This window comes from Procambarus clarkii, chromosome 13 (genome assembly GCF_040958095.1).
Source record: "Procambarus clarkii isolate CNS0578487 chromosome 13, FALCON_Pclarkii_2.0, whole genome shotgun sequence".
Lineage (NCBI taxonomy): Eukaryota > Metazoa > Arthropoda > Malacostraca > Decapoda > Cambaridae > Procambarus > Procambarus clarkii.
The window spans coordinates 18,495,340-18,517,708 of NC_091162.1; the positions used below are offsets into that span (position 1 = coordinate 18,495,340).

At 39.9% G+C, this 22,369-nt stretch overlaps 1 protein-coding gene across 2 annotated transcripts in view; it reads right to left on the reverse strand.

Moving 5' to 3' along the window:
* LOC123757225 (uncharacterized) overlaps window positions 1-10,817 on the reverse strand; it is a 45,633-nt gene extending 34,816 nt beyond the window's left edge. The window contains exons 1-4 of one of the 2 annotated variants that reach the window (XM_045740716.2): window positions 10,160-10,817; window positions 7,004-7,116; window positions 2,795-2,972; window positions 1,138-1,288 (exon numbers count right to left, since the gene is read on the reverse strand). In XM_045740716.2, coding sequence (XP_045596672.2) covers window positions 1,138-1,288; window positions 2,795-2,972; window positions 7,004-7,116; window positions 10,160-10,461 — 744 coding nt within the window. In that variant the 5' untranslated portion in view covers window positions 10,462-10,817. Of the gene's footprint in view, window positions 1-1,137; window positions 1,289-2,794; window positions 2,973-7,003; window positions 7,117-10,019; window positions 10,097-10,159 lie in introns of those variants that run through there. The other variant, XM_069323755.1, reaches the window with a different exon arrangement.
* Window positions 10,818-22,369: the final 11,552 nt, after the last annotated feature.

The following is a 22,369-nucleotide window of genomic DNA, read 5'->3' on the forward strand; positions in this document are numbered from 1 at the left end:
TGCCCCTGATCATCACACAACATATGTAAACACGACCAAGTCACCTTAATGTTCACTCACCGAGGACTGAGTCTAAGTTGAATAGAGAGGGGGGGGGGTCTGTAGTTGACAGAGACTCCCGCCCTGCCGGCCGACAGCCTCCCTGCTCTGCTCGTCTGCTGTTCTCTTGATTAATGCTCCTTTCTGGATAGCTCTCCGAGTTTATATTGGGGAACCTAGTAGCTAACTCCGCCCACAAATAGATAGCCTCCGGCACTACCAAGCCACTCCTTAAACGTCGGCTTGTTTGAAGGCTACCAGACTACAATTAAGAGCTTAGCGGAAGCAAGGTGAAATTCTCATGATCTGACCTCAGGTCACTTGAGGTCATTAACGCTTTGAGGTGTGAGATCTCAGGCAGACAACTGGCGCCTCTCAGATCCTTGTCTGTGACTCATGTACTCTATATATATTTTAAATAAACTAACTCAAACACTTTTACAGTGTTACAGCATTCCATCACAATTTTGTGAAAAACATTAAGTCAATCACTTTCATTAATGATCAAGTTTTCACAACCCATCCAGCATTACAAAGCTGCAGCCATTATAAAGGCTGATGTAAACACAATGTATTAGTATGAAGCTCACCACATATAAGAAGCAAGCCTGAGAGGCTGATGGTCTTAAGCAGCAACAGCGACTAACCATGTCTGCCCCATGGACCTAACCATTTCAAGTTACAAACGAAAAATGCTCCACCCTACAAGGATATCACTTACAGTTTGCTTGTGCTCCACCAATGTATCAAGAGGGGGGGAGGGGGTAAAAGTTGGCAAGCCGGTCTTTTTTATTTATTTTTTTATTTATTTGAGTTCTAATACAGAGGTTCCATTATTCACGTATTTTTAAGAGGAACACTGCCATGAAATAAATATATGCTCATCTTTAAATATACCTTATAAACAATGGCCAAGAAAGACATTCTACCTTTATTTTTTAACATAATAAAGTATAAAATTCATCTGCTAGTGTCATTTAGAAGTAATGTACTGTACATACAGTAAATTTAGAGATCAGATCAATATACTATACACACACAAGTTAACTGTACAATCCTTGGATCATAATTCATACAGTACTGGCAAAAACTACTTACTGCATAACAAGATCCTCTCTTGATCCCCTTGCCAACCTGAGCCTGCTGAAGTGCAGCAACAACTGCCTGAACACTGGTCGGGTCACGTACACATTCACTAGACGTACTTGTTGGTTCCAGTACTGATGCTACCGACCGAATATCTGGCATCCTTTCAAAGAAAATACAACATTACAGTACAAGTAAATATTCTGCAACAGTACAGAAAATATCACACAATACTAGAGCGTTTGAACAAAAATAGTTGGAAATTTATTTTAACCGAAGAAAGATTTTCCAAATGCTAATTAAATTTTTTGCCTTTGGAGAAGCAATTCTAATCCTGTACTAAAACATTGCCAATTTACCAATAAAAACACACAACCATTTGCTACATAATTTTGTTCTTTATAGAAAGGCAGCAAATAAAACCATCTTTGTTGCGGTGAAATCTGCCTAATTTATCATTATGTAGGTACAGGCAGTCTTTAACTTATGAATGGGATGCATTTCAAAGACTCTCAAGTTGGTCATTTGTAACTCGAACCAGACTTCCCATAGACATAATGCTATGAGGGGAAAGTTCCTGGACCACCAAAAAAATCAACATACAGAAGATATTTTTTTTTTTTTTCAAATAATATAAGTAACAATGCTGTAGGAACACCTTCGTTTACACCTGACCCCATTGTTCGATCTATTTGTATTCACCTGGCCCGCTATTAGTATAAAATATAATGTTCTGGACTGTAACATCACTTGAGAATGAACCATGTAGGTTCAAAACGTCGTGCGAATTTATAATAAGTGTAATATATTCTTCAGTTATTCAATTCTTTTCTTCACCTTGAAAAACAACATGACTTTTGGTGAACTTCTCTTCCAGCTGAACCCTGATGCAAGAGCATTAGTAAGAGGGATAGAAGCCCTAAATCAGAAAATAGTAAATACAGATTATGCTGTCATATTCAATGAGACATGCATAAAAGAAAACCTGCTGCCAGTATACATCAAATAAATGTATGCACATTTCATTCGCCTGGGCACTAGGATTCTCAAACACCTAACCACCAGTACGGGACACAGTCGCTCCATCAAATGCTACAAGGCTAGCCAAAAAAGGGAAGGCATCCAAGGCAACTAACTGCTACCCAATGGAACTTGCCTTTCCTGGGCTGCCACTTGAGCACAGGAGAGTTAGGGGATCCATGCCCTGAGTCATATAAACTTTCACACAAAACCATTTACAGGTATGACTCGGGCATGAATCACCTAATTCTCCTGTACTCGAGTTGCAGCCAGGAGAAGGCAAGTTCCACTGGGTAGCAGTTAGTTGCCTTGGAATCCTTCCCTTTTGAGACTAGCTCAACAGAGCAGTTAATAGAGCAACTGTCTCCCGTGCAGGAGGTCAAGTGGTCGAGGCTCCTAGTACCCAGGAGAATGACTCTTTACATCCACGGCAGTGTGGTAAACAGTTTATATCCACATTTGTTGGAGTGACTCCATGTGGGGATCTACAGTGCTATGGGTAATTCAAGTCCCTTGATCTGTTAAAAGACTTCAAGGTTTAGCTTTAATGAAGTGTCTATTCTGTTGTGTGTGTGTCATGTACAGTATAGAATAACTGATTAAATTTGGTTTATATGATGTATAATAAAAGATGCTGCTCTACACTTACCTTGGAGTTGTAGAAGTGAGAAAATCTGAAGAAAGGGACGAGGAGAATGTTGATGATGAGGAACGGCCTAATGGAAGAAGTGGTGCAGTGGGAGTTCTTCGAGGTGTTAAAACTGCTTTTGTACGGCCATTTAAGCAGACATTTGGAAGGACCCCAGCTCTAACAAATCTCTCTTGTGCTGCATAAAAAAAAAAAAAGTAATTATTGTATATTCCATAGCATATGTAAATTCTACAGGAGAACAATAACTCGAACATTACAGATACAGTGGAACCTTAGTTGATGCCTGCCCCTAGAAGACGATTGTTTGGAAAACGATGTCAAATTCGTCATAAAATTATGAATTGGTACACGACGGTTTACTTGGGAGATGACGTCTGTTCGCACGCGTATGGGTCGAACGAGCGCGTGGTGCTGGAGGTGCGCCAAGGCACTGTTTGGTGCGCCAGTGTGCATCCCGTGTAGTGGCGACTGCGGCTGCGCGTGAATTCTTTGTGAAGAATAGTGTTTGCCTGCTTCTTTGCTTTTAATTTAACATAAAGTTCTTATTATATATCATGCCATGGAAAAAGAATGTCAGTGGTAAAATTCAAGTTAAGAAAACAATTGTGAGGATGACCATAGAGGAAAAACAAGAAATCATTCATAAACATGAAAATGGTATGAGGGTGGTTGAACTAGCTAGGCAGTACAAGAAATCCATGTCAACGATATCCACCGTAATTGCTAAGACAAAGAACATTATGAGTGCTAAGTGGCAAAAGGCGTAACAACAATCCCGAAACAAAGGACACAAACACTTGAAGATGTAGAAAAGTGGCTATCAATTTGGATAAACAACAAGCAGTTAGCAGGTGATAGTGTTTCAGAGGCTATCATTTGTGAAAAAGCAAGGATGGTGCATGAAGATCTGATAAGAAAAAAAACCCTGGAACATGTGATGCAAATGCGAAAGAGTTTAAGGCAAACAGGGGATGGTTAGAGAACTTTAAAAAAATAAGTGGCATTCATAGTGTTGTGAGGCATGAGGAGGGTGCCAGCTCAGACAATCCAGCGACTGAAAGATTTTGTAGCGGGATATCTACCACAACAAGTGGTTAATTGTGACAAAACAGGGCTATTCTGGAAAAAAGGAGAAGTCATTGCCTGGACACAAGCCTATAAAAGGTAGGCTAACTCTTGTACTGTGTGGTAATGTGAGTGGCAATTTGAAAATTAAACTCTTGCTTGTGTATCATTCTGAAAATCCAAGAGTTTTCAAAAATATAATGTACAGAAAAACAAAGTGTGTGTGATGTGGAGGGCTAATAGTAAGGCATGGTGACAAGGCCATTTTTTTACCGAGTGGGTGAATGAAGTGGTTTGCCCTTCCATCAAAAAATATCTGCAAGAGAACAGTTTGCCACTCAAAGCCCTGCTTCTCGACAATGCTCCTGCTCATCCTCCAGGCTTGGAGGATTCATTGTTGGAGGAATTTAGTTTTGTTACAGTAAAGTTCCTTCCTCCCAACACCACTCCTCTAATTCAGCCTATGGACCAGAAAATCATTTCCAATTTTAAGAAACTTTATAGTAGGGCACTTTTTCAGAGATGTGTCGAAGTGACGGATGTCACAAACCTCACCCTCAGAGAGCTCTGGAAAAAACAATTTTAACATTTTTTGTGCTTTAAAACTCATAGACAGCCTGGCAAGAAGTGATTAAGAACCATGATCTCTGGCTGGAGAAAATTGTGGCCCGTGTGTGTTGCAGAATGAGACTTTGAGGGGTATGAGCCTGAACCTGAAGTGCCTCTTGTTGAGGAAATTGTTTCTCTGGGCCGGCAATTGGACTTGGAGATAAATGGTACTAATGTGGAGGAGTTGGCGGAGGAACACAGCGAAGAACTGACCACTGACGAACTCCTAGCCCTTCACAAGGAGCAGCAACATGAGATGGCTGAGGAAATTTTCTTAAGGGAAGGAGGAGGGAGTAGAGTATCCTCAACAATTAAGAAATGATGTACAATATGGGAAGAAATGCAAACTTTTGTCAAAAAGGCTCATCCAAATCAAGCTGTAGCAGCCTGTTGTGTTAACCTTTTTAATGACAATGTGATGTCTCACCGTGTTACAACGATGGGAAAAACAAGTGTTGCTAGGCAGGTTTTTAGTGAGAAAAAGAAGCTGAGCCACAAACAGGTCCTAATGGTATGCAGGCAAAAAGTATGAGAGTGTACCCCAGAAAAGTCATCACTGCCTGATGATATAATGGACGGGGGACTCCCCATCCAAACACTAACACCTCTCCTCCACTCCTCCTCACCATCTTCCATGCGCCAACAAGAGTCCTCATCCAAGGGAAGATATACATACTGTACTGTAGCGTTATTCGGTATAAAATGTATTTTTAATATTTTTGGGAGTGGAACGGATTAATTCAATTTGCATTATTTCTTAAGGAAACGGTCATTTTGGTTGAAAAATATTTGGTTGACGACGCATCTCTGAAAACAGATTAGGATCGTAAACGAAGGTACCACTGTATCCGTGATATAGCCAAGTACTGTACCTCTAACACTTGAACTTATTATTTTAAGGGTTACAAAAAATGAACAAAAATGACAACAGCACACATCTCTAAGAGTACTGAATATTAGTCATTAGAGTTTAACATACTCAAATATGATGAAAATACTTTGAGTATTTAGGTTCCAAGGGTTGTCATAGCCAGGGGAGGTAATGGGGGGGACGAGCTCCCATGACCTATAAAACGCTCCCGTACGACATGCGTCTCAAATAGCCTCTGACAACTAAGCCCAACTCCTGGCCTGCACGGGTGGCTTAGTCTCTATGTCCGGCAGAACTGCTTTTAGTGATAGAAGAAGGGGCGAGGACGTGCCTCTGGCCCCTTAAAACCAGCTGCTCCGGGTAGATGGGACTCGCTAGCCTGGGAAGGCAACTCATCTAGGGGAAGGAAAACCCTGATTCTAAACCTCCGCTGCCTTGCGGCCATACCCATTTTTTGGGAAAGACTTCAGGAGTCAACCTCGAGGAAAAATACGGAGTTGGAGCCCCTAAGACAGTTCGTTGTCAATTTCGACCTCGCTCTGGCAGCTCCTGCAACAGTGCTGGAATCGTGTGTATTGGCATTTGCCTTTCCATCAGATAATTTCAGCAACGTGGAGAGGAGGGACCTGCTGCATGGGTAACAGCTTCTCCTCCATATCGACCTACCCAGGCTTTGCGCCCTGGAGAGCAACCAGAGAGCAACTCCATAGTCTGCAGAGACTGAAGGATGCCTACTGTCTACTACTTTGAGTATTTATTAGTCAACCCATTTACAAGTCAAAATTCACTACTCAGATTCACTTAAACCAGTGTTTCTTAACCTTTTGTACCATTTAAATAATTCCAGGTTGTACTTTAGATAAACACACAGACACACACATATTTCATTGTCAACTGAAAGTAGATGATTTCTGTCTTTGCTCTTGATACTGGTTTTATGAGAAAAATTAAACACAAAAATTACTTAAAAATACATTTGCATATGATTAGAATTAGCTTATTTATCACAACATATCTCTTGCGGAACCTCCTAGTTACCTTGGGATTCCATGGAACCCTAGATGAAAAACACTGTTCTAAAGACACCATTTATACACTAAGCTAACAGTGTTCCTTAATCCTCTTTTGTTTTGTCATTGTTTTCCTTCCCAACTGAAGCAACCATAACAAATAATTGTCAAATATGACTGGTATGAAGGTCAGTTGTATTTTTCTTGTTATTTTGTATTTTAACCCTTTGCATGCTTAATGCTGTAGCATAACCAAGTGTTATACAGTATTTATATTTGTTACAGGTTAAAATTGTCATTACTGTACAGTATTTTCATTACTTTGTGGTTTTAAGATGGGTAATAAAATTATCTAAACATTATATACAGTACTGCACTACACAGCATGTTTGTCTATCTGCATGTCTGTGTCATTCTAGCACACACACTTCCACCCATGTATGTAAACACATGCAAAATATTCTTACTAGGAGGCCTGGTCGACGACCGGGCCGCAGGGACGCTAAGCCCCGGAAGCACCTCAAGGTAACCTCAAGGTAAGGTACATCCTAGGCCAAAATTTCCTTTTTTTTTTTTTTTATTCTATCAACTTCCTCATACAGTCGCTCATACTCCTGATTTGCAAAACAAGATACAGATCTCTCAACTAACCTGTTGGATACTGCCTTCGATTTTCTGATGGGCTTCTGGCATTCATGGTCTGGGATTGAGCCTCCCTTACTACACGGCTGGCAAAGCCAGGACTCACCACTTCTGCAGCGAAGCTGAAATTAAACAAAAGAAGAAAGGTGTAGGTTAATGAGAAAATTTAAGGTTAATTGGAAACACTACAAAGTTTATACTTTCGGCCTCACCAACTATGGTAAGTACAGTAGTCTTCTAACTAATTATTTATAAGAAAAACTACATTAATCCAAATACAGTACAACTTGATTCAACATACCCCCGATTCGGCGAATTTCTGGCTAGGTCGCACACTTTTCTGGCTGGATCTACTCACCTGGTTCTGCATACTCTGGTTCACCAAAGTGGGAAATGTGCAGATTTGCTTACAATGTTGGGACAGAGTTCACAGACTGGTGGAAAACTTTCCCATTCTATCTCAGGTTACAATTAATAATTCCTTCATATGACAAGTTAGATCACAAAAGTGGAAAACACAACAAGTGAACCATATGAACCAAACACCAGCCAGAATGGTCCACACAAGTGAAGCATATTAACCAAACAGCAGCCAGAGTGGTTCACACAAGTAAACGACGGTGTTTCCATGATTTTAAATGTGTTAACATCATCTTATATACATTTTCCGTGATGAAATAAGATGAGTGAGGGTGGACAGATAAGGGAATACTGTACAGTGAGGTTTCACTCACTTTCGTCTGTGTCATCATAGTTCAGTGACTTTGAAAGTTTCAGATTAATAAATCATTTCTAAAACCAGTGTTTTAATAGCTCTTTATTATCCTAGGTAAACTAAACTAAATAAAACCAAAAATATACTGTAAGATGATAGGCATCTGCTATTTGAGAAATTATTTATATTATTGGCACAATTACTCCAGCGCAAGTGGACGGATCTATATCTATATCCGTGTACACACAGCACCATGCGTGTTTCGTTTGATTTCGTCACCATAGTTCAGTGACCTATATATACTAAATATATAACCCAAAAATATATAATTTGATATAAATCCAATATTTGAGAGAAATTTATGTTACTGGATCTGGCTTAAACACCAGCCTACTGTAGGGTGTATAGACTTAGTCTGCGTTAATACAGTAGGCACACAGTGCCGTTAGCTTTATCTGCGAGTGAAGCAGTTGAAGCAAACACAGCAGCAACGAGCACCAGCAAACCTGACGCAAACATCTAAGAACATCGTGCGAGGAGTGTACAGATAGAACAAGCCTTAAATTTAAGAACATGGTGTTAAAGTATTAAAATTAAGGTTGTAGTAATTTTAGTGTACAATAATTTTCATACTGTATTGTAGTACTCAACATACAGCAGAACTACTTAATCAATACAGTGCTAACGACATAATACAGTATAGTACGTATTTGCTATACAGTATTCACAACTCCATCAGAAATTATGATGGACATGACTCCAACAGTAAGGTAAATAAAAACTAACACAGTATTTGTTAGTAGAGTAGTAATATATAGTACAGTATATGTGATAAACCATTTATATTGTTTACAAGAAAAGAAAAAAAAAGACTGATGCAAATGCCTCCTGAAGGTCACCTGTTGCAACAAAGCCAACCCTGCAACGAACCGGGGTTGGTCCTATATAGTGCGTTGAATCGAGATTGTACTGTACCTCGGTTACATCTAAAGAAGTTAGATAAATTACTGTACTGTGTATCACATCATACGTACTCAAAGCCGATTATACAAAATGATAGGCATATCTTGCTAACTGGGTTTTGTTATAAATTATATGCAATACTGTACATGGAGATGCGGTATACTCAACTCTTCCCTACACATGTTCCCTGCTCCTTTTCATTGTATCTGGCCTCCTAAAACAAACTCTGTTTTCATTTAAATGAACACTAAATGCTCAAATGCAACATTTTGGTGTCAGACTATTCCTGAATCATAACTGCAGAACATGACAATCAGAAACAACGAGTACATAGGTGGTATGGTCAGTTGTGACAGGATCAGGGGGAAGCGGATCTCACCAAAAGACAATAAACAACATGAAACTGTTGTCCTCTACCAAGTAACACTGGCAAAGTCCTTAAATTTTCATAATATTTCTATAAATTAGTTTTCTCTTAATTTAGTCTATACAAGACCATACACAATGAGGTAACTATCTTTCAAGTCTTTCCACCATGGAGACATGAATTACTGAAGTTGTAATTTTGATAATCATAGATGCGGTAACTAAATAATCAAGCAGCAGCCATATGGTGCTGCCTGATCAATGACTTTGGTATACAGTAGCGAGACATTACACTTCCCAGCACTGTATGTGGATGTTTAACATAGAAATTTGGTCACTGCCAAAATGAGGAAAGGACCTTACCTGGAGTATACCTGGAGAGGGTTTTGGGAGTATGTAGTTCTATTCCCCGAGCCCAGCCTGAGGCCAGGCTCAACCTTAAGGTCTTGTAGCCCCAGCCAGCCAGCTGAAGCCAGCCAGCTGAAGCCAGCCAGCTCCAGCCCGTGTTAGTCCCAGCCAGCCTTAGCTCCAGCCAGCCAGCCCCAGCCAGCCATCTAAATCAGCCAGCCCCAGCCAGCCTTAGCTCTAGCCAGACAGCCCCAGCCAGCCTTAGCCCCAGCCAGTCAGATGAAGCTAGACAACCACAGCCAGTCAGCTGAAGTCAGACAGCCATAGTCCACCAGTAGCAGCTGTAGCCAGCCAGGTGTAGCCATAGCCAGCCATTATTGTTAATAATTTTAATGAATACCTAATGAACAGTATGAGGTTAGGGTAGATTTTTTTAACTCTGGAAGTTCTATTTATGTTACATAAAACTAGCAACCACCAGTTTTCCTACACAACTGTGAACATAACACGAAAAAAAATATACGCCACAATCGGTCCAACATAACCAGACCATATTTTCAAAAATGAAGCACAGACTTTACCACAAGCAAAAATTAATGTGATAACTCCACCAAATCTTAGATACAATCTTACCTTAAATCATTCCAAGGAACGTTCTGTTTAGGAGCTGGGGACGGGGTCCGACCAAAATACATATTAAAAAATGAAGCACAGACTTTACCGCAAGCAAAAATTAATGTGATAACTCCACAAAATCTTATATGCAATCTTACCTTAAATCATTCCAAGGAACATTCTGTTTAGGAGCCGTGGCCGGAGACGGGGTCCTATCCAGCATCAACCTCTGCTGCAGAGCCGTCGGAGGGGTGTGTGCCGGGGTCACATTCCTCGGGGTGAGGGTGTGACCCCACGGAGAGGTCACCCCAGGAGACTCCTTAGGCATGGTCAGTGATGGGTACTGAGTTTGGTAATTGATTAAAGAATTCTCTTTAGAGGAGTCCTCATCACTGACGTTGTCTGTACTCACGTCCAGGCCAGCCTTGCTGGCCAGGTAGTCACACGCAGAGCGGAACATGGCGGCGGTCTTATTTCCCTGGGTACTATACACCGCTAATTATCAACTCATGGCAGTTAATTATCATCTCATGACAGGAAACATTAGTCTCTACTCAGACGTGACTTGACGAGCCTCCACCTGTCAACTTCACCTTTTTTATACAAAATAATCGCACTTTAACATATTGTCTCGGTATTTTTCATTCACTGCGTTCTTCGACTCTTCAAGAAACTAACACAAATGTTTCGATATGCACATGTCACCTCACCGCAACTCACGGATCAAAAATATCACTGGCATGTTCAAAATTGTTTACCTCGGCGGCGTGGTGCTGGAGTCGGCCACCAGGCGGCGGCGGCGGCGGGGGACCAGGCGAGCCTCGCCAAGCGCACCTCGCTAACGTCTCTCTTACATCTCTTGCATCACCTTATGCCATTAATATATCAAAATTATTATAATACGGTTAGATTCTCTAATACAAAATTAATCTACTTTTTAAATGATTCAAAATAATACCATAGTTCCTGGAAATAAAATTGATGGAAAACTATCGACTCCTTTGGTAGAAGTGGTGGCCTAGATATTTATATATATTATATATAAATAAAATATAATAAGGTCATTCGAAAAATTAATATACTGGATATATATATATTATTAACATTATACAATGTTCATCATAATACTTTTATCCAAAAATTCTTATATGTGAGCAGCTATATTTTTTATACCAAATGCTACAATTCGGGTTTCATAGTTTGCCGTGTTTAGTAATAATAATTAATGAACATAATAAGAATAGAAACAAAAATATTAATGCATTTTAGTACTCGGTTACAAGAGCAACATTCACTGATGTTACTTTAATTTAATTTGTTGAATACTGACTTCTTGGACGCTGTGGCGTGAGCAGTGGTGGTGAACGACCGGTATTTTCACATTACTCATGCATCCTCACACACATATACATCTTCCACCGGAAACGTTTATACTGGCGGATATATTATATATGCTGATTGTTCTTTATGTCACCCTCCTACGACCATCCTGTGGGCGGAGGTTGAAATCTTACAGTTTAGGGGCCTATTATGTAACCCAAATATACCGACCTCTTTTTTTTCAGGGATATTCCTGCGCGGGCCCTAAGCCTCTGGCTGGCCCACTGGGCGGGCCCTAAGCCTCTGGCTGGCCCACTGCGCAGGCCCTAAGCCTCTGGCTGGCCCACTAAATGTTGCTTGTTTCTGTTTTACTTGGGCGGAGTATGAGTATTTATGACTCGTATGGTCGCTTCAGTAAGATTTGTCCAATGTGTTTACCGGCCTCTAATTGGTGCTGGAAAGATTCGATTTTTTTCGTAGTTGTTAACAAGCTTTGGCGCACAGCGGTATATGTTGCTACCGTATTCTGCATGAGGGATTATAGGGTATTAAGAGCTAGCTGTATGTTACCCATTATTCTTGTCTCACAGGAGTCAAAAACGGGATTTTTTTGTGTTTTTATTAACACGCTTTTGTAGTTATACACAGCAATGTGCTGCTACCTTATTCTATATGTAAGATTACACAGTGAAAGATAACACTATACTAAATCTGATTTCTTTGTGATAACTGTTCCCTAGTTCACTCCGGATTTCTATGTCATTAATCTGTGTTTCCCTGTTAGTTAGCACTAAATCTAAAATATTATTTTCCCTCGTTGGTTCCTTAATGTGTTGGGTAAGAAAACAATCGTCAATTAATTCTATAAAATCTTGCTCTGGTTAGGCCCCATTTAGATTATGCAGTTCAGTTTTGGTCGCCGTATTATAGAATGGATATAAATTCACTTGAACGTGTCCAGTGTAGGATGACTAAGTTAATTCCCCAAATTAGAAATCTTTCATATGAAGAAAGATTAACAAAGCTTAAGTTGCATTCACTGGAAAGGCGAAGAGTTAGGGGTGACATGATAGAAGTTTACAAGTGGATGAATGGACATAACAAAGGGGATATTAATAGGGTATTAAAAGTATCAAAAGTAAGAACACGAAACAATGGGTATAAATTGGATAAGTTTAGATTTAGGAAAGACTTGGGTAAATACTGGTTCAGTAACAGGGTTGTTGATCTGTGGAACCAATTGCCGCGTAACATGGTGGAGGTGGGATCCCTCGATTGTTTCAAGAGCGGGTTGGACATGTATATGAGTGGGATTGGGTAGTTATAAATAGGAGCTGCCTCGTATGGGCCAATAGGCCTTCTGCAGTTACCTTTATTCTTATGTTTTTATGTTCTTAATATCCTAATTGACATATTACGAACCTTTGTGCAATGATTTTTCTGTTTTAAATTCTTACTAATCATAACTCCCAGATCCCTTTCGTAATCCAACCTCGGAGTCTCAACACCATCCAGCTCGTATCTTGCTACTCTATCATCATTTCCCAGCCTCAAAACCTTACATTTGTCAGCATTAAACTCCACCAGCCAATCTTTTGTCCATTTCCAAACCCTATTTAAACCGCCTTGAAGTGATAGTGAGTCTTTTTTCGTGTTTATTTCCGTCCCTCCCGATATTTTTATCCTCGGCAAATTTGCAAATGCTGCTACTCGAACCTGAATCAAAATCATTTTTATATATTAAGAATAACAGAGGTCCTAGGACAGAGCCTTGAGGACCTCCACTTAAAACATTTTCCCACTTTGACTTAACACCATTTATACCAATTCTCTGTTTCCTCTGGTATAGGTATAAGAACATAAGAACAAAGGTAACTGCAGAAGACCTATTGGCCCACACGAGGCAGCTCCTATTTATAACTATCCAATCCCACTCATATACATGTCCAAAATCGAGTATCCCCTAATCGAGTATAATATAGAACCCCCAATACCATGAGCCTCTATCTTTTTAATCAGTCTTTCATATAACACTGTATCAGAAGCTTTGCTAAAGTCAAGGTACACAACATCACAAACCTTACCACTATCAACTGCCTAAACTGATAAGTTTAGATAAAGAAAACACATGGGTCGATACTGGTTGGGTTACATGGTTGTTGATTTGTGGATGAAATTGCCGCGTAACCCAATAGACGTAGGATCTTTTGATTGATTCATGAGTAGTTTAGACATATATATGAGTTGATAGTGGATAAGTTTAGATTTAGGAAAGACTTGGGTAAATACTGGTTCAGTAACAGGGTTGTTGATTTGTGGAACCAATTGCCGGGTAACGTGGTGGAGGTGGGGTCCCTCGATTGTTTCAAGCATGGGTTGGACATGTATATGAATGGGATTGGGTAGTTATAAATAGGAGCTGCCTCGTATGGGCCAATAGGCCTTCTGCAGTTGCCTATGTTCTTATGTTCTTATATGAGTGAGATTGGGTGGATATAAATGGACCTCTGTTGTTTGTGGGACCTCTGTTGTTTATAATATATATAAATGATTTAGATTCAGGTTTGAGTAGCAACATTTGCAAATTTGCCGATGATACGAAAATCGGTAGGGAAATTAATTCGGAGGAGGACTCACTATCACTTCAAGTTGATCTAGATAGGGTTTTGAAATGGTCAAAGGATTGGCAGATGCAGTTTAATGCTGATAAATGTAAAGTTCTGAGGTTAGGTAATGATGATAGAGTTACAAGATACGAGCTAGATGGTGTTGTGATTGCGAAAGGGATCTGGGAGTTATGATTAGTAAGAATTTAAAACAAAAGGATCAATGCATAAATGTTCGTAACAAGGCAAATCGGACACTTGGATTTATTAATCGCAGCGTTAGTAACAAGACACCTGGTGTGGTTCTCAAGCTATATCTTGCTCTAGTTAGGCCCCATTTAGATTATGCAGTTCAGTTTTGGTCGCCATATTATAGAATGGATATAAATTCACTTGAACGTGTCCAGCGTAGGATGACTAAGTTAATTCCCCAAATTAGAAATCTTTCATATGAAGAAAGATTAACAAAGCTTAAGTTACATTCACTGGAAAGGCGAAGAGTTAGGGGTGACATGATAGAGGTTTACAAGTGGATGAATGGACATAACCGGGGGGATATTAATAGGGTATTAAAAGTATCAACACAGGACAGAACACGAAATAATGGATATAAATTGGATAAGTTTAGATTTAGGAAAGACTTGGGTAAATACTGGTTCAGTAACAGGGTTGTTGATTTGTGGAACCAATTGCCGCGTAACATTGTGGAGGTGGGGTCCCTCGATTGTTTCAAGCACGGGTTGGACAAGTATATGAGTGGGATTGGGTGGTTATAGAATAGGAGCTGCCTCGTATGGGCCAATAGGCCTTCTGCAGTTACCTTTGTTCTTCTTAAATAGCAACTACCTCGTACAGGCCAATAGGCCTTCTGCAGTTATCTTCATTCCGATGTTCGTATCCTCACTCTCATATTCTGCATTATAAAAGATAATCTTTCACTTAGGCAACCCTCCTTTGCCATTTCTTTGATAAGCAAAGGCACTGAATCACTTTAGAAGTTGAGCACAAGTTTCCAATATTCAGAAACGCTCACAACACGACTAAATGTCTAACCTATGCTTGAAACAATCATGGGATTCTAAGGCTATTTTGTTACCCGGTGATTGATTCCACAAATCAACAACCCTGTTATCGAAACTGCATTTACCCATGTTTTCCTAAATCTAAATATATCCAATTTATACTCATTCTTTCGTGTTCTATCTTGCGTTGATACTTGATTGAGAATTGACCCAATTAATATCCACCTTTGTTAATATCCACCTAACCTAATCCCATGGCTTTATAAGGCAATGACGCGTGGATTTACTGGAGTAGAGAGCCAGAGTCACAGACGGACGAAGTCAGAGTCACGGACGGACGAAGATGACAAACGTCAGAAAGTTGCACAGACGAACTTCATTTCGGGGAAAGTTCCTCTTGCCGGTTATATTCATTTTAATTTCGGTTCTTATCTACATGTGCTACGATTTGTCTTCCGGAATTGGTAACATACGAAAATTGAAGAATACAAAAAGTGAAGACCCAGTATCAGCCAAAATGGAAAATTTGAATAAGGATAAAATGGATTTAACAGAAAAAGCACTTGATTTTATTTCTCGTGCCTTACAAGACCTTGATGAGACCAATGAGAGCGATATGGCGGAACTTTTGGTAGATGGCATTTTTTTGGGCCTTGAAATTGACGAAGCTAATAAGAAAATGGAATCCGTTTTGGATCCTCTACTCTATAAGCATCATAGTTTAGAAGAAATAAAACTTATCAACGAGAAACTTCAAAAACTAACTGATGTTGGAAAACTATCTCAAATGAATTTCAAGAAGGATCTATATGAATTATTTAAGTATCAAAAGGATGTTAAGGAAAAAGTGTAAACTAACATAATCTAGACTCAGGAATTCATAGAGATATCTAAGCACTCATACTTAGCAACCATTCTTGAGTCTACTATCTCTTACAGAAACAAGTTATAATGAACGTTGTATACCTTGACTTTAGCAAAGCTTTTGATACAGTGCCACATGAAAGACTGATTAAAAAAATAGAGTCTCATGGTATTGGGGGTGCTATATTAAGCTGGATTAGGGCATGGCTATACCAAAGGAAACAGAGAGTTAGTATAAATGGAATCAAGTCAGAGTGGGAAAATGTTGTAAGTGGAGTGCCTCAAGGCTCTGTCCTGGGACCTCTGTTGTTTATAATATATATAAATGATTTAGATTCAGGTTTGAGTAGCAACATTTGCAAATTTGCCGATGATACGAAAATCGGTAGGGAAATTAATTCGGAGGAGGACTCACTATCACTTCAAGTTGATCTAGATAGGGTTTTGAAATGGTCAAAGGATTGGCAGATGCAGTTTAATGCTGATAAATGTAAAGTTCTGAGGTTAGGTAATGATGATAGAGTTACAAGATACGAGCTAGATGGTGTTGTGATTGCGAAGTCGGATTGCGAAAGGGATCTGGGAGTTATGATTAGTAAGAATTTAAAACAAAAGGATCAATGCATAAATGTTCGTAATAAGGCAAATCGGACACTTGGATTTATTAATCGCAGCGTTAGTAACAAGACACCTGGTGTGGTTCTCAAGCTATATCTTGCTCTAGTTAGGCCCCATTTAGATTATGCAGTTCAGTTTTGGTCGCCATATTATAGAATGGATATAAATTCACTTGAACGTGTCCAGCGTAGGATGACTAAGTTAATTCCCCAAATTAGAAATCTTTCATATGAAGAAAGATTAACAAAGCTTAAGTTGCATTCACTGGAAAGGCGAAGAGTTAGGGGTGACATGATAGAGGTTTACAAGTGGATGAATGGACATAACCGGGGGGATATTAATAGGGTATTAAAAGTATCAACACAGGACAGAACACGAAACAATGGATATAAATTGGATAAGTTTAGATTTAGGAAAGACTTGGGTAAATACTGGTTCAGTAACAGGGTTGTTGATTTGTGGAACCAATTGCCGCGTAACATTGTGGAGGTGGGGTCCCTCGATTGTTTCAAGCACGGGTTGGACAAGTATATGAGTGGGATTGGGTGGTTATAGAATAGGAGCTGCCTCGTATGGGCCAATAGGCCTTCTGCAGTTACCTTTGTTCTTATGTTCTTATGTTCTTATGAACCTCATAATGTCATCAAAATGATGTTTAGGGAAGTGTAAACTAAGAAAACATAATAAATCTCAGGAATTTCAAATAATAAATCAAAGGAATTCGAATTTGTCTTCATATATCCAAAATATATTCAGGCACTAATATTTAGTATTCATTCTTGTGTCTACTATCTTTTGCAGAAACAAGTTATAATGAACCATAATATATGTTTGATCTAAATGTATTATTGGATAGACAAATAAAATCAATTTAACCTCAGTATTATTAATTATTTTAAATTCCTAATATTCTAGATGAGTTGCAAACTTGCTAACGCATCTCCTATTTATATCAATACTACATAAAAGACACTACACAAGGCCAGTATCACGGGAGACATCTCCCGTCACGCAGGGTGCAGTCGCACCTCCACAGATCTCCAGTATCAGCTCTTGATACTGGTAATGGCTCAAAAGGGTCACCACTTACGGGCTATTCATGCCCGTGCCACCTTTTGGGTGGCTTAATCTTCAATCAATCAGCCAGTTATTGACCATACTTTTCCACTCCTATATCGTGCTTAGGCTCCTATGGGGGCGCGTAAGGAATGCAAAGAGGAGCTTTGCGAGACATTAGAACATAAGAACAAGGGCAACTGCAGAAGGCCTATTGGCCCATACGAGGCAGCTCCTATCTATAATCACCCAATCCCACTCATATACATGTCCAATCCGCGCTTGAAATAATCGAGGGACCCCACCTCCACCACGTTACGCGGTAATTGGTTCCACAAATCAACAACCCTGTTACTGAACCAGTATTTACCCAAGTCTTTCCTAAATCTAAAGACTCCACATCCTCCTCCACAGGATCATCCATCCATCCACATCATCTTCCATAGCTACTGACCCATCACAATATACACATGTAGAGTGTTTTCTCTAGGTAATTTTCTAATTATACAATAATATGTTGCCCTCAGCTCTCCTATCTCATACATACTTTTTTTTCTTTTGCAAGGGAATAATTACTACATCTACATTACAATCCTCGCATGGTGGTGTGAATTGTCTCTTAGGCACAGCAATACATTCTGTAATAACATCATTCTTTATAACATTAGAGCATAAGGTACTCATATATGCTCTCTTCTTTATCATACATTCTTAGATTGATTGATAAAGATTAAGCCACCTAAGAGGTGGCAGGAGCATGAATAGCCCGTAATACATTGTTCATTACTCCCGACCTTTTGAACTGAGAGGATTAATTCATTAGCTCCCCCTCCTCTCATTAATCTAATGGCAGAGAATACATTTATCTCTGAAATTCTATCCCCAATAATCTTCAGATTCAACTCCATTCTCATTATCTCAATCATAGCATTTCTTGGACATCCTAAGATAATTCTCATGGCTTCATTTTGTACCTTCTCCAACTTGCCCATCCTACCTTTACCAAAACAAGAAATGACAGGTGCAGCATAATCAATAAGAGATCTTACAGTACTCAAGTATATCATTCGTAGCACAGGGACTCCCTTTTCACACCACCATCTGGTCACCATTTGGTCCGGGAGACATCTCCCGTCACGCAGGGTGCAGTCGCACCTCCACAGATCTCCAGTATCAGCTCTTGATACTAGTAATGGCTCAAAAGGGCCACCACTTACGGGCTATTCATGCCCGTGCCACCTTTTGGGTGGCTTAATCTTCATCAATCAATCAATTCCTCTTTAACACGGGAGACATCTCCCGTCACGCAGGGTGCAGTCGCACCTCCACAGATCTCCAGTATCAGCTCTTGATACTGGTAATGGCTCAAAAGGGTCACCACTTACGGGCTATTCATGCCCGTGCCACCTTTTGGGTGGCTTAATCTTCAATCAATCAGCCAGTTATTGACCATACTTTTCCACTCCTATATCGTGCTTAGGCTCCTATGGGGGCGCGTAAGGAATGCAAAGAGGAGCTTTGCGAGACATTAGAACATAAGAACAAGGGCAACTGCAGAAGGCCTATTGGCCCATACGAGGCAGCTCCTATCTATAATCACCCAATCCCACTCATATACATGTCCAATCCGCGCTTGAAATAATCGAGGGACCCCACCTCCACCACGTTACGCGGTAATTGGTTCCACAAATCAACAACCCTGTTACTGAACCAGTATTTACCCAAGTCTTTCCTAAATCTAATGACTCCACATCCTCCTCCACAGGATCATCCATCCATCCACATCATCTTCCATAGCTACTGACCCATCACAATATACACATGTAGAGTGTTTTCTCTAGGTAATTTTCTAATTATACAATAATATGTTGCCCTCAGCTCTCCTATCTCATACATACTTTTTTTTCTTTTGCAAGGGAATAATTACTACATCTACATTACAATCCTCGCATGGTGGTGTGAATTGTCTCTTAGGCACAGCAATACATTCTGTAATAACATCATTCTTTATAACATTAGAGCATAAGGTACTCATATATGCTCTCTTCTTTATCATACATTCTTAGATTGATTGATAAAGATTAAGCCACCTAAGAGGTGGCAGGAGCATGAATAGCCCGTAATACATTGTTCATTACTCCCGACCTTTTGAACTGAGAGGATTAATTCATTAGCTCCCCCTCCTCTCATTAATCTAATGGCAGAGAATACATTTATCTCTGAAATTCTATCCCCAATAATCTTCAGATTCAACTCCATTCTCATTATCTCAATCATAGCATTTCTTGGACATCCTAAGATAATTCTCATGGCTTCATTTTGTACCTTCTCCAACTTGCCCATCCTACCTTTACCAAAACAAGAAATGACAGGTGCAGCATAATCAATAAGAGATCTTACAGTACTCAAGTATATCATTCGTAGCACAGGGACTCCCTTTTCACACCACCATCTGGTCACCATTTGGTCCGGGAGACATCTCCCGTCACGCAGGGTGCAGTCGCACCTCCACAGATCTCCAGTATCAGCTCTTGATACTAGTAATGGCTCAAAAGGGCCACCACTTACGGGCTATTCATGCCCGTGCCACCTTTTGGGTGGCTTAATCTTCATCAATCAATCAATTCCTCTTTAACACGGGAGACATCTCCCGTCACGCAGGGTGCAGTCGCACCTCCACAGATCTCCAGTATCAGCTCTTGATACTGGTAATGGCTCAAAAGGGCCACCACTTACGGGCTATTCATGCCCGTGCCACCTTTTGGGTGGCTTAATCTTCATCATCATCGACTCCCTTTCCACAACATGCCAAGGCTTTCAGAGGTTGTAATCTCTTCCGACATTGATCCAACAGTCTGTTCATCTCAGCTTCCAAACTCTTATGGGTATAGCAAACATATATGCCTAAATATTTATATATATTAACTCTATATTTTTACCGTTTATTTTCAATATAATCGGCCTCCGACTTTGACAAACCTTTGACTTCAAGGAAAAGAAGGCAATTATTCAACTGTATAAATCTCTGGTGTGTCCCCATTTGGATTATTGCACTCAGACACGGAGACCTCATCTTCAGAAAGACACAGCTGCTTTAGAGAAAGTTCAACACCGGGCGACAAAAATCTTTCCAGAACTAAGTGGGAACGGTTGAGGGCCACAGGGGTAACGACAATGCAAACAGACAGTTTACAGTTTGCTTACAGTCAGACATGATAGGCTGAGCTCATCGAACCATTTAAAAAACTGAACAATTTGGGGAATATTGATCCAGACAACTTCTTCAAAAGGTCAGATGCAATTCGAACAAGGAGCAACGGTTTTAACCTCAACAAGCCATAATGTAGGACTGAAAACAGTTGCTTTTTCACCCGCAGAGTTATAAACCCACGGAACCGCCTACCTGCCAAAACTGTAAATGCCAAACACTGCTAAATACCAATTTCTAGCTTTATAAAATCATCAGGCCAAATGTGGGGGACCTTTGACAAGCCGCCAGCTCCCTGTTCTCGTCAAGGGCATTAGAGAGATAGTGGCCCTTAGGTAAAATTTCTATGTAGTAGATAATTTTTTTATGAAATATTAACACATTTCTTGAACATTTGTTATAGAGCTATCGCTAAATTAACGTAACTTTTGTACACCATCACGGGAGCACGACTGGTACGCCAACAAGAGGACACAGGTAGAAACTTAGTACCCAAATGAGCCACAGGGTCGATCGATAGAAAGAACCTTTTTCAGTGTCTGAGTTATCATTTATTATACACCCCCATACCCATATTGTGGGCGGTAATGGAAAGGGTTACAGAAGCAGGGACTGATCCCCACAATTCATTTAGCTAAGCAAGTTACAATTTTGATGAGCTAGTTACAAATACCTACATACTCTCTACAATACCTCAAATCCTACCTTACTGACAGGCTCCAATATGTTTCTGTGAATAATACAATTTCTCCCACCCTACCCATCAACATTGGTGTTCCCCAGGACAGCATACTTGGCCCTCTCCTCTTTCTCATCTACATTAATGACCTTCCAAATGCCTCCCAACACCTCAAACCAATTCTATTTGCTGACGACACAACCTTCATTTACTCCAGTCCTGATCCCCTTGCTCTAAATGCCACAGTAAATACTGAGCTTAATAAAGTCCATCTGTGGCTAACTGCCAACAAACTCACCCTTAACATTGACAAAACCTTCTATATTCTGTTTGGCAATAAATCCTCTAATCAAATAAATCTCAAAATAAACAATACCCAAATTTGTAACAAATTAGATGGCAAATTCCTTGGCATTCTCATTGACCACAAGCTTAATTTCCAGGGACACATTCTAAACATATCAAAAAAAGTTTCAAAAACTGTGGGCATTCTTTCTAAGATCAGATATTATGTACCACGCCCTGCCCTGGTGACTCTCTATTACTCCCTTATCTATCCATATCTCAACTATGGTATTTGTGCTTGGGGCTCTACTACCCAAAATCACTTACGTCCTCTAATTACTCAACACAAAGCTGCTATTAGGACAATATCCAATTCTGGCCCCAGACATCACTCGGTACCCCTACTTAAATCTCTGAATATGTTAGACATTAAGTCACTGCACATTCTCTCATGTGTATTATACATATATAAAACGCTAAACTATAATGCCAATCCTGATCTCAAAAGCTTCATAGAAGGTTGTATCAGAACCCATGAGCATCACACCAGAAATAAATACAGTTTTGATATTCCTAGAGTACGACTTAATCAAACTAGAAATGCTCTACAAATCAAGGGGCCCAGAATGTGGAATGACCTTCCCAACCATGTTAAAGACTGTACCTCTCTCAACCAGTTTAAGTTAAAAGCGAAGCTATACCTAATAAAT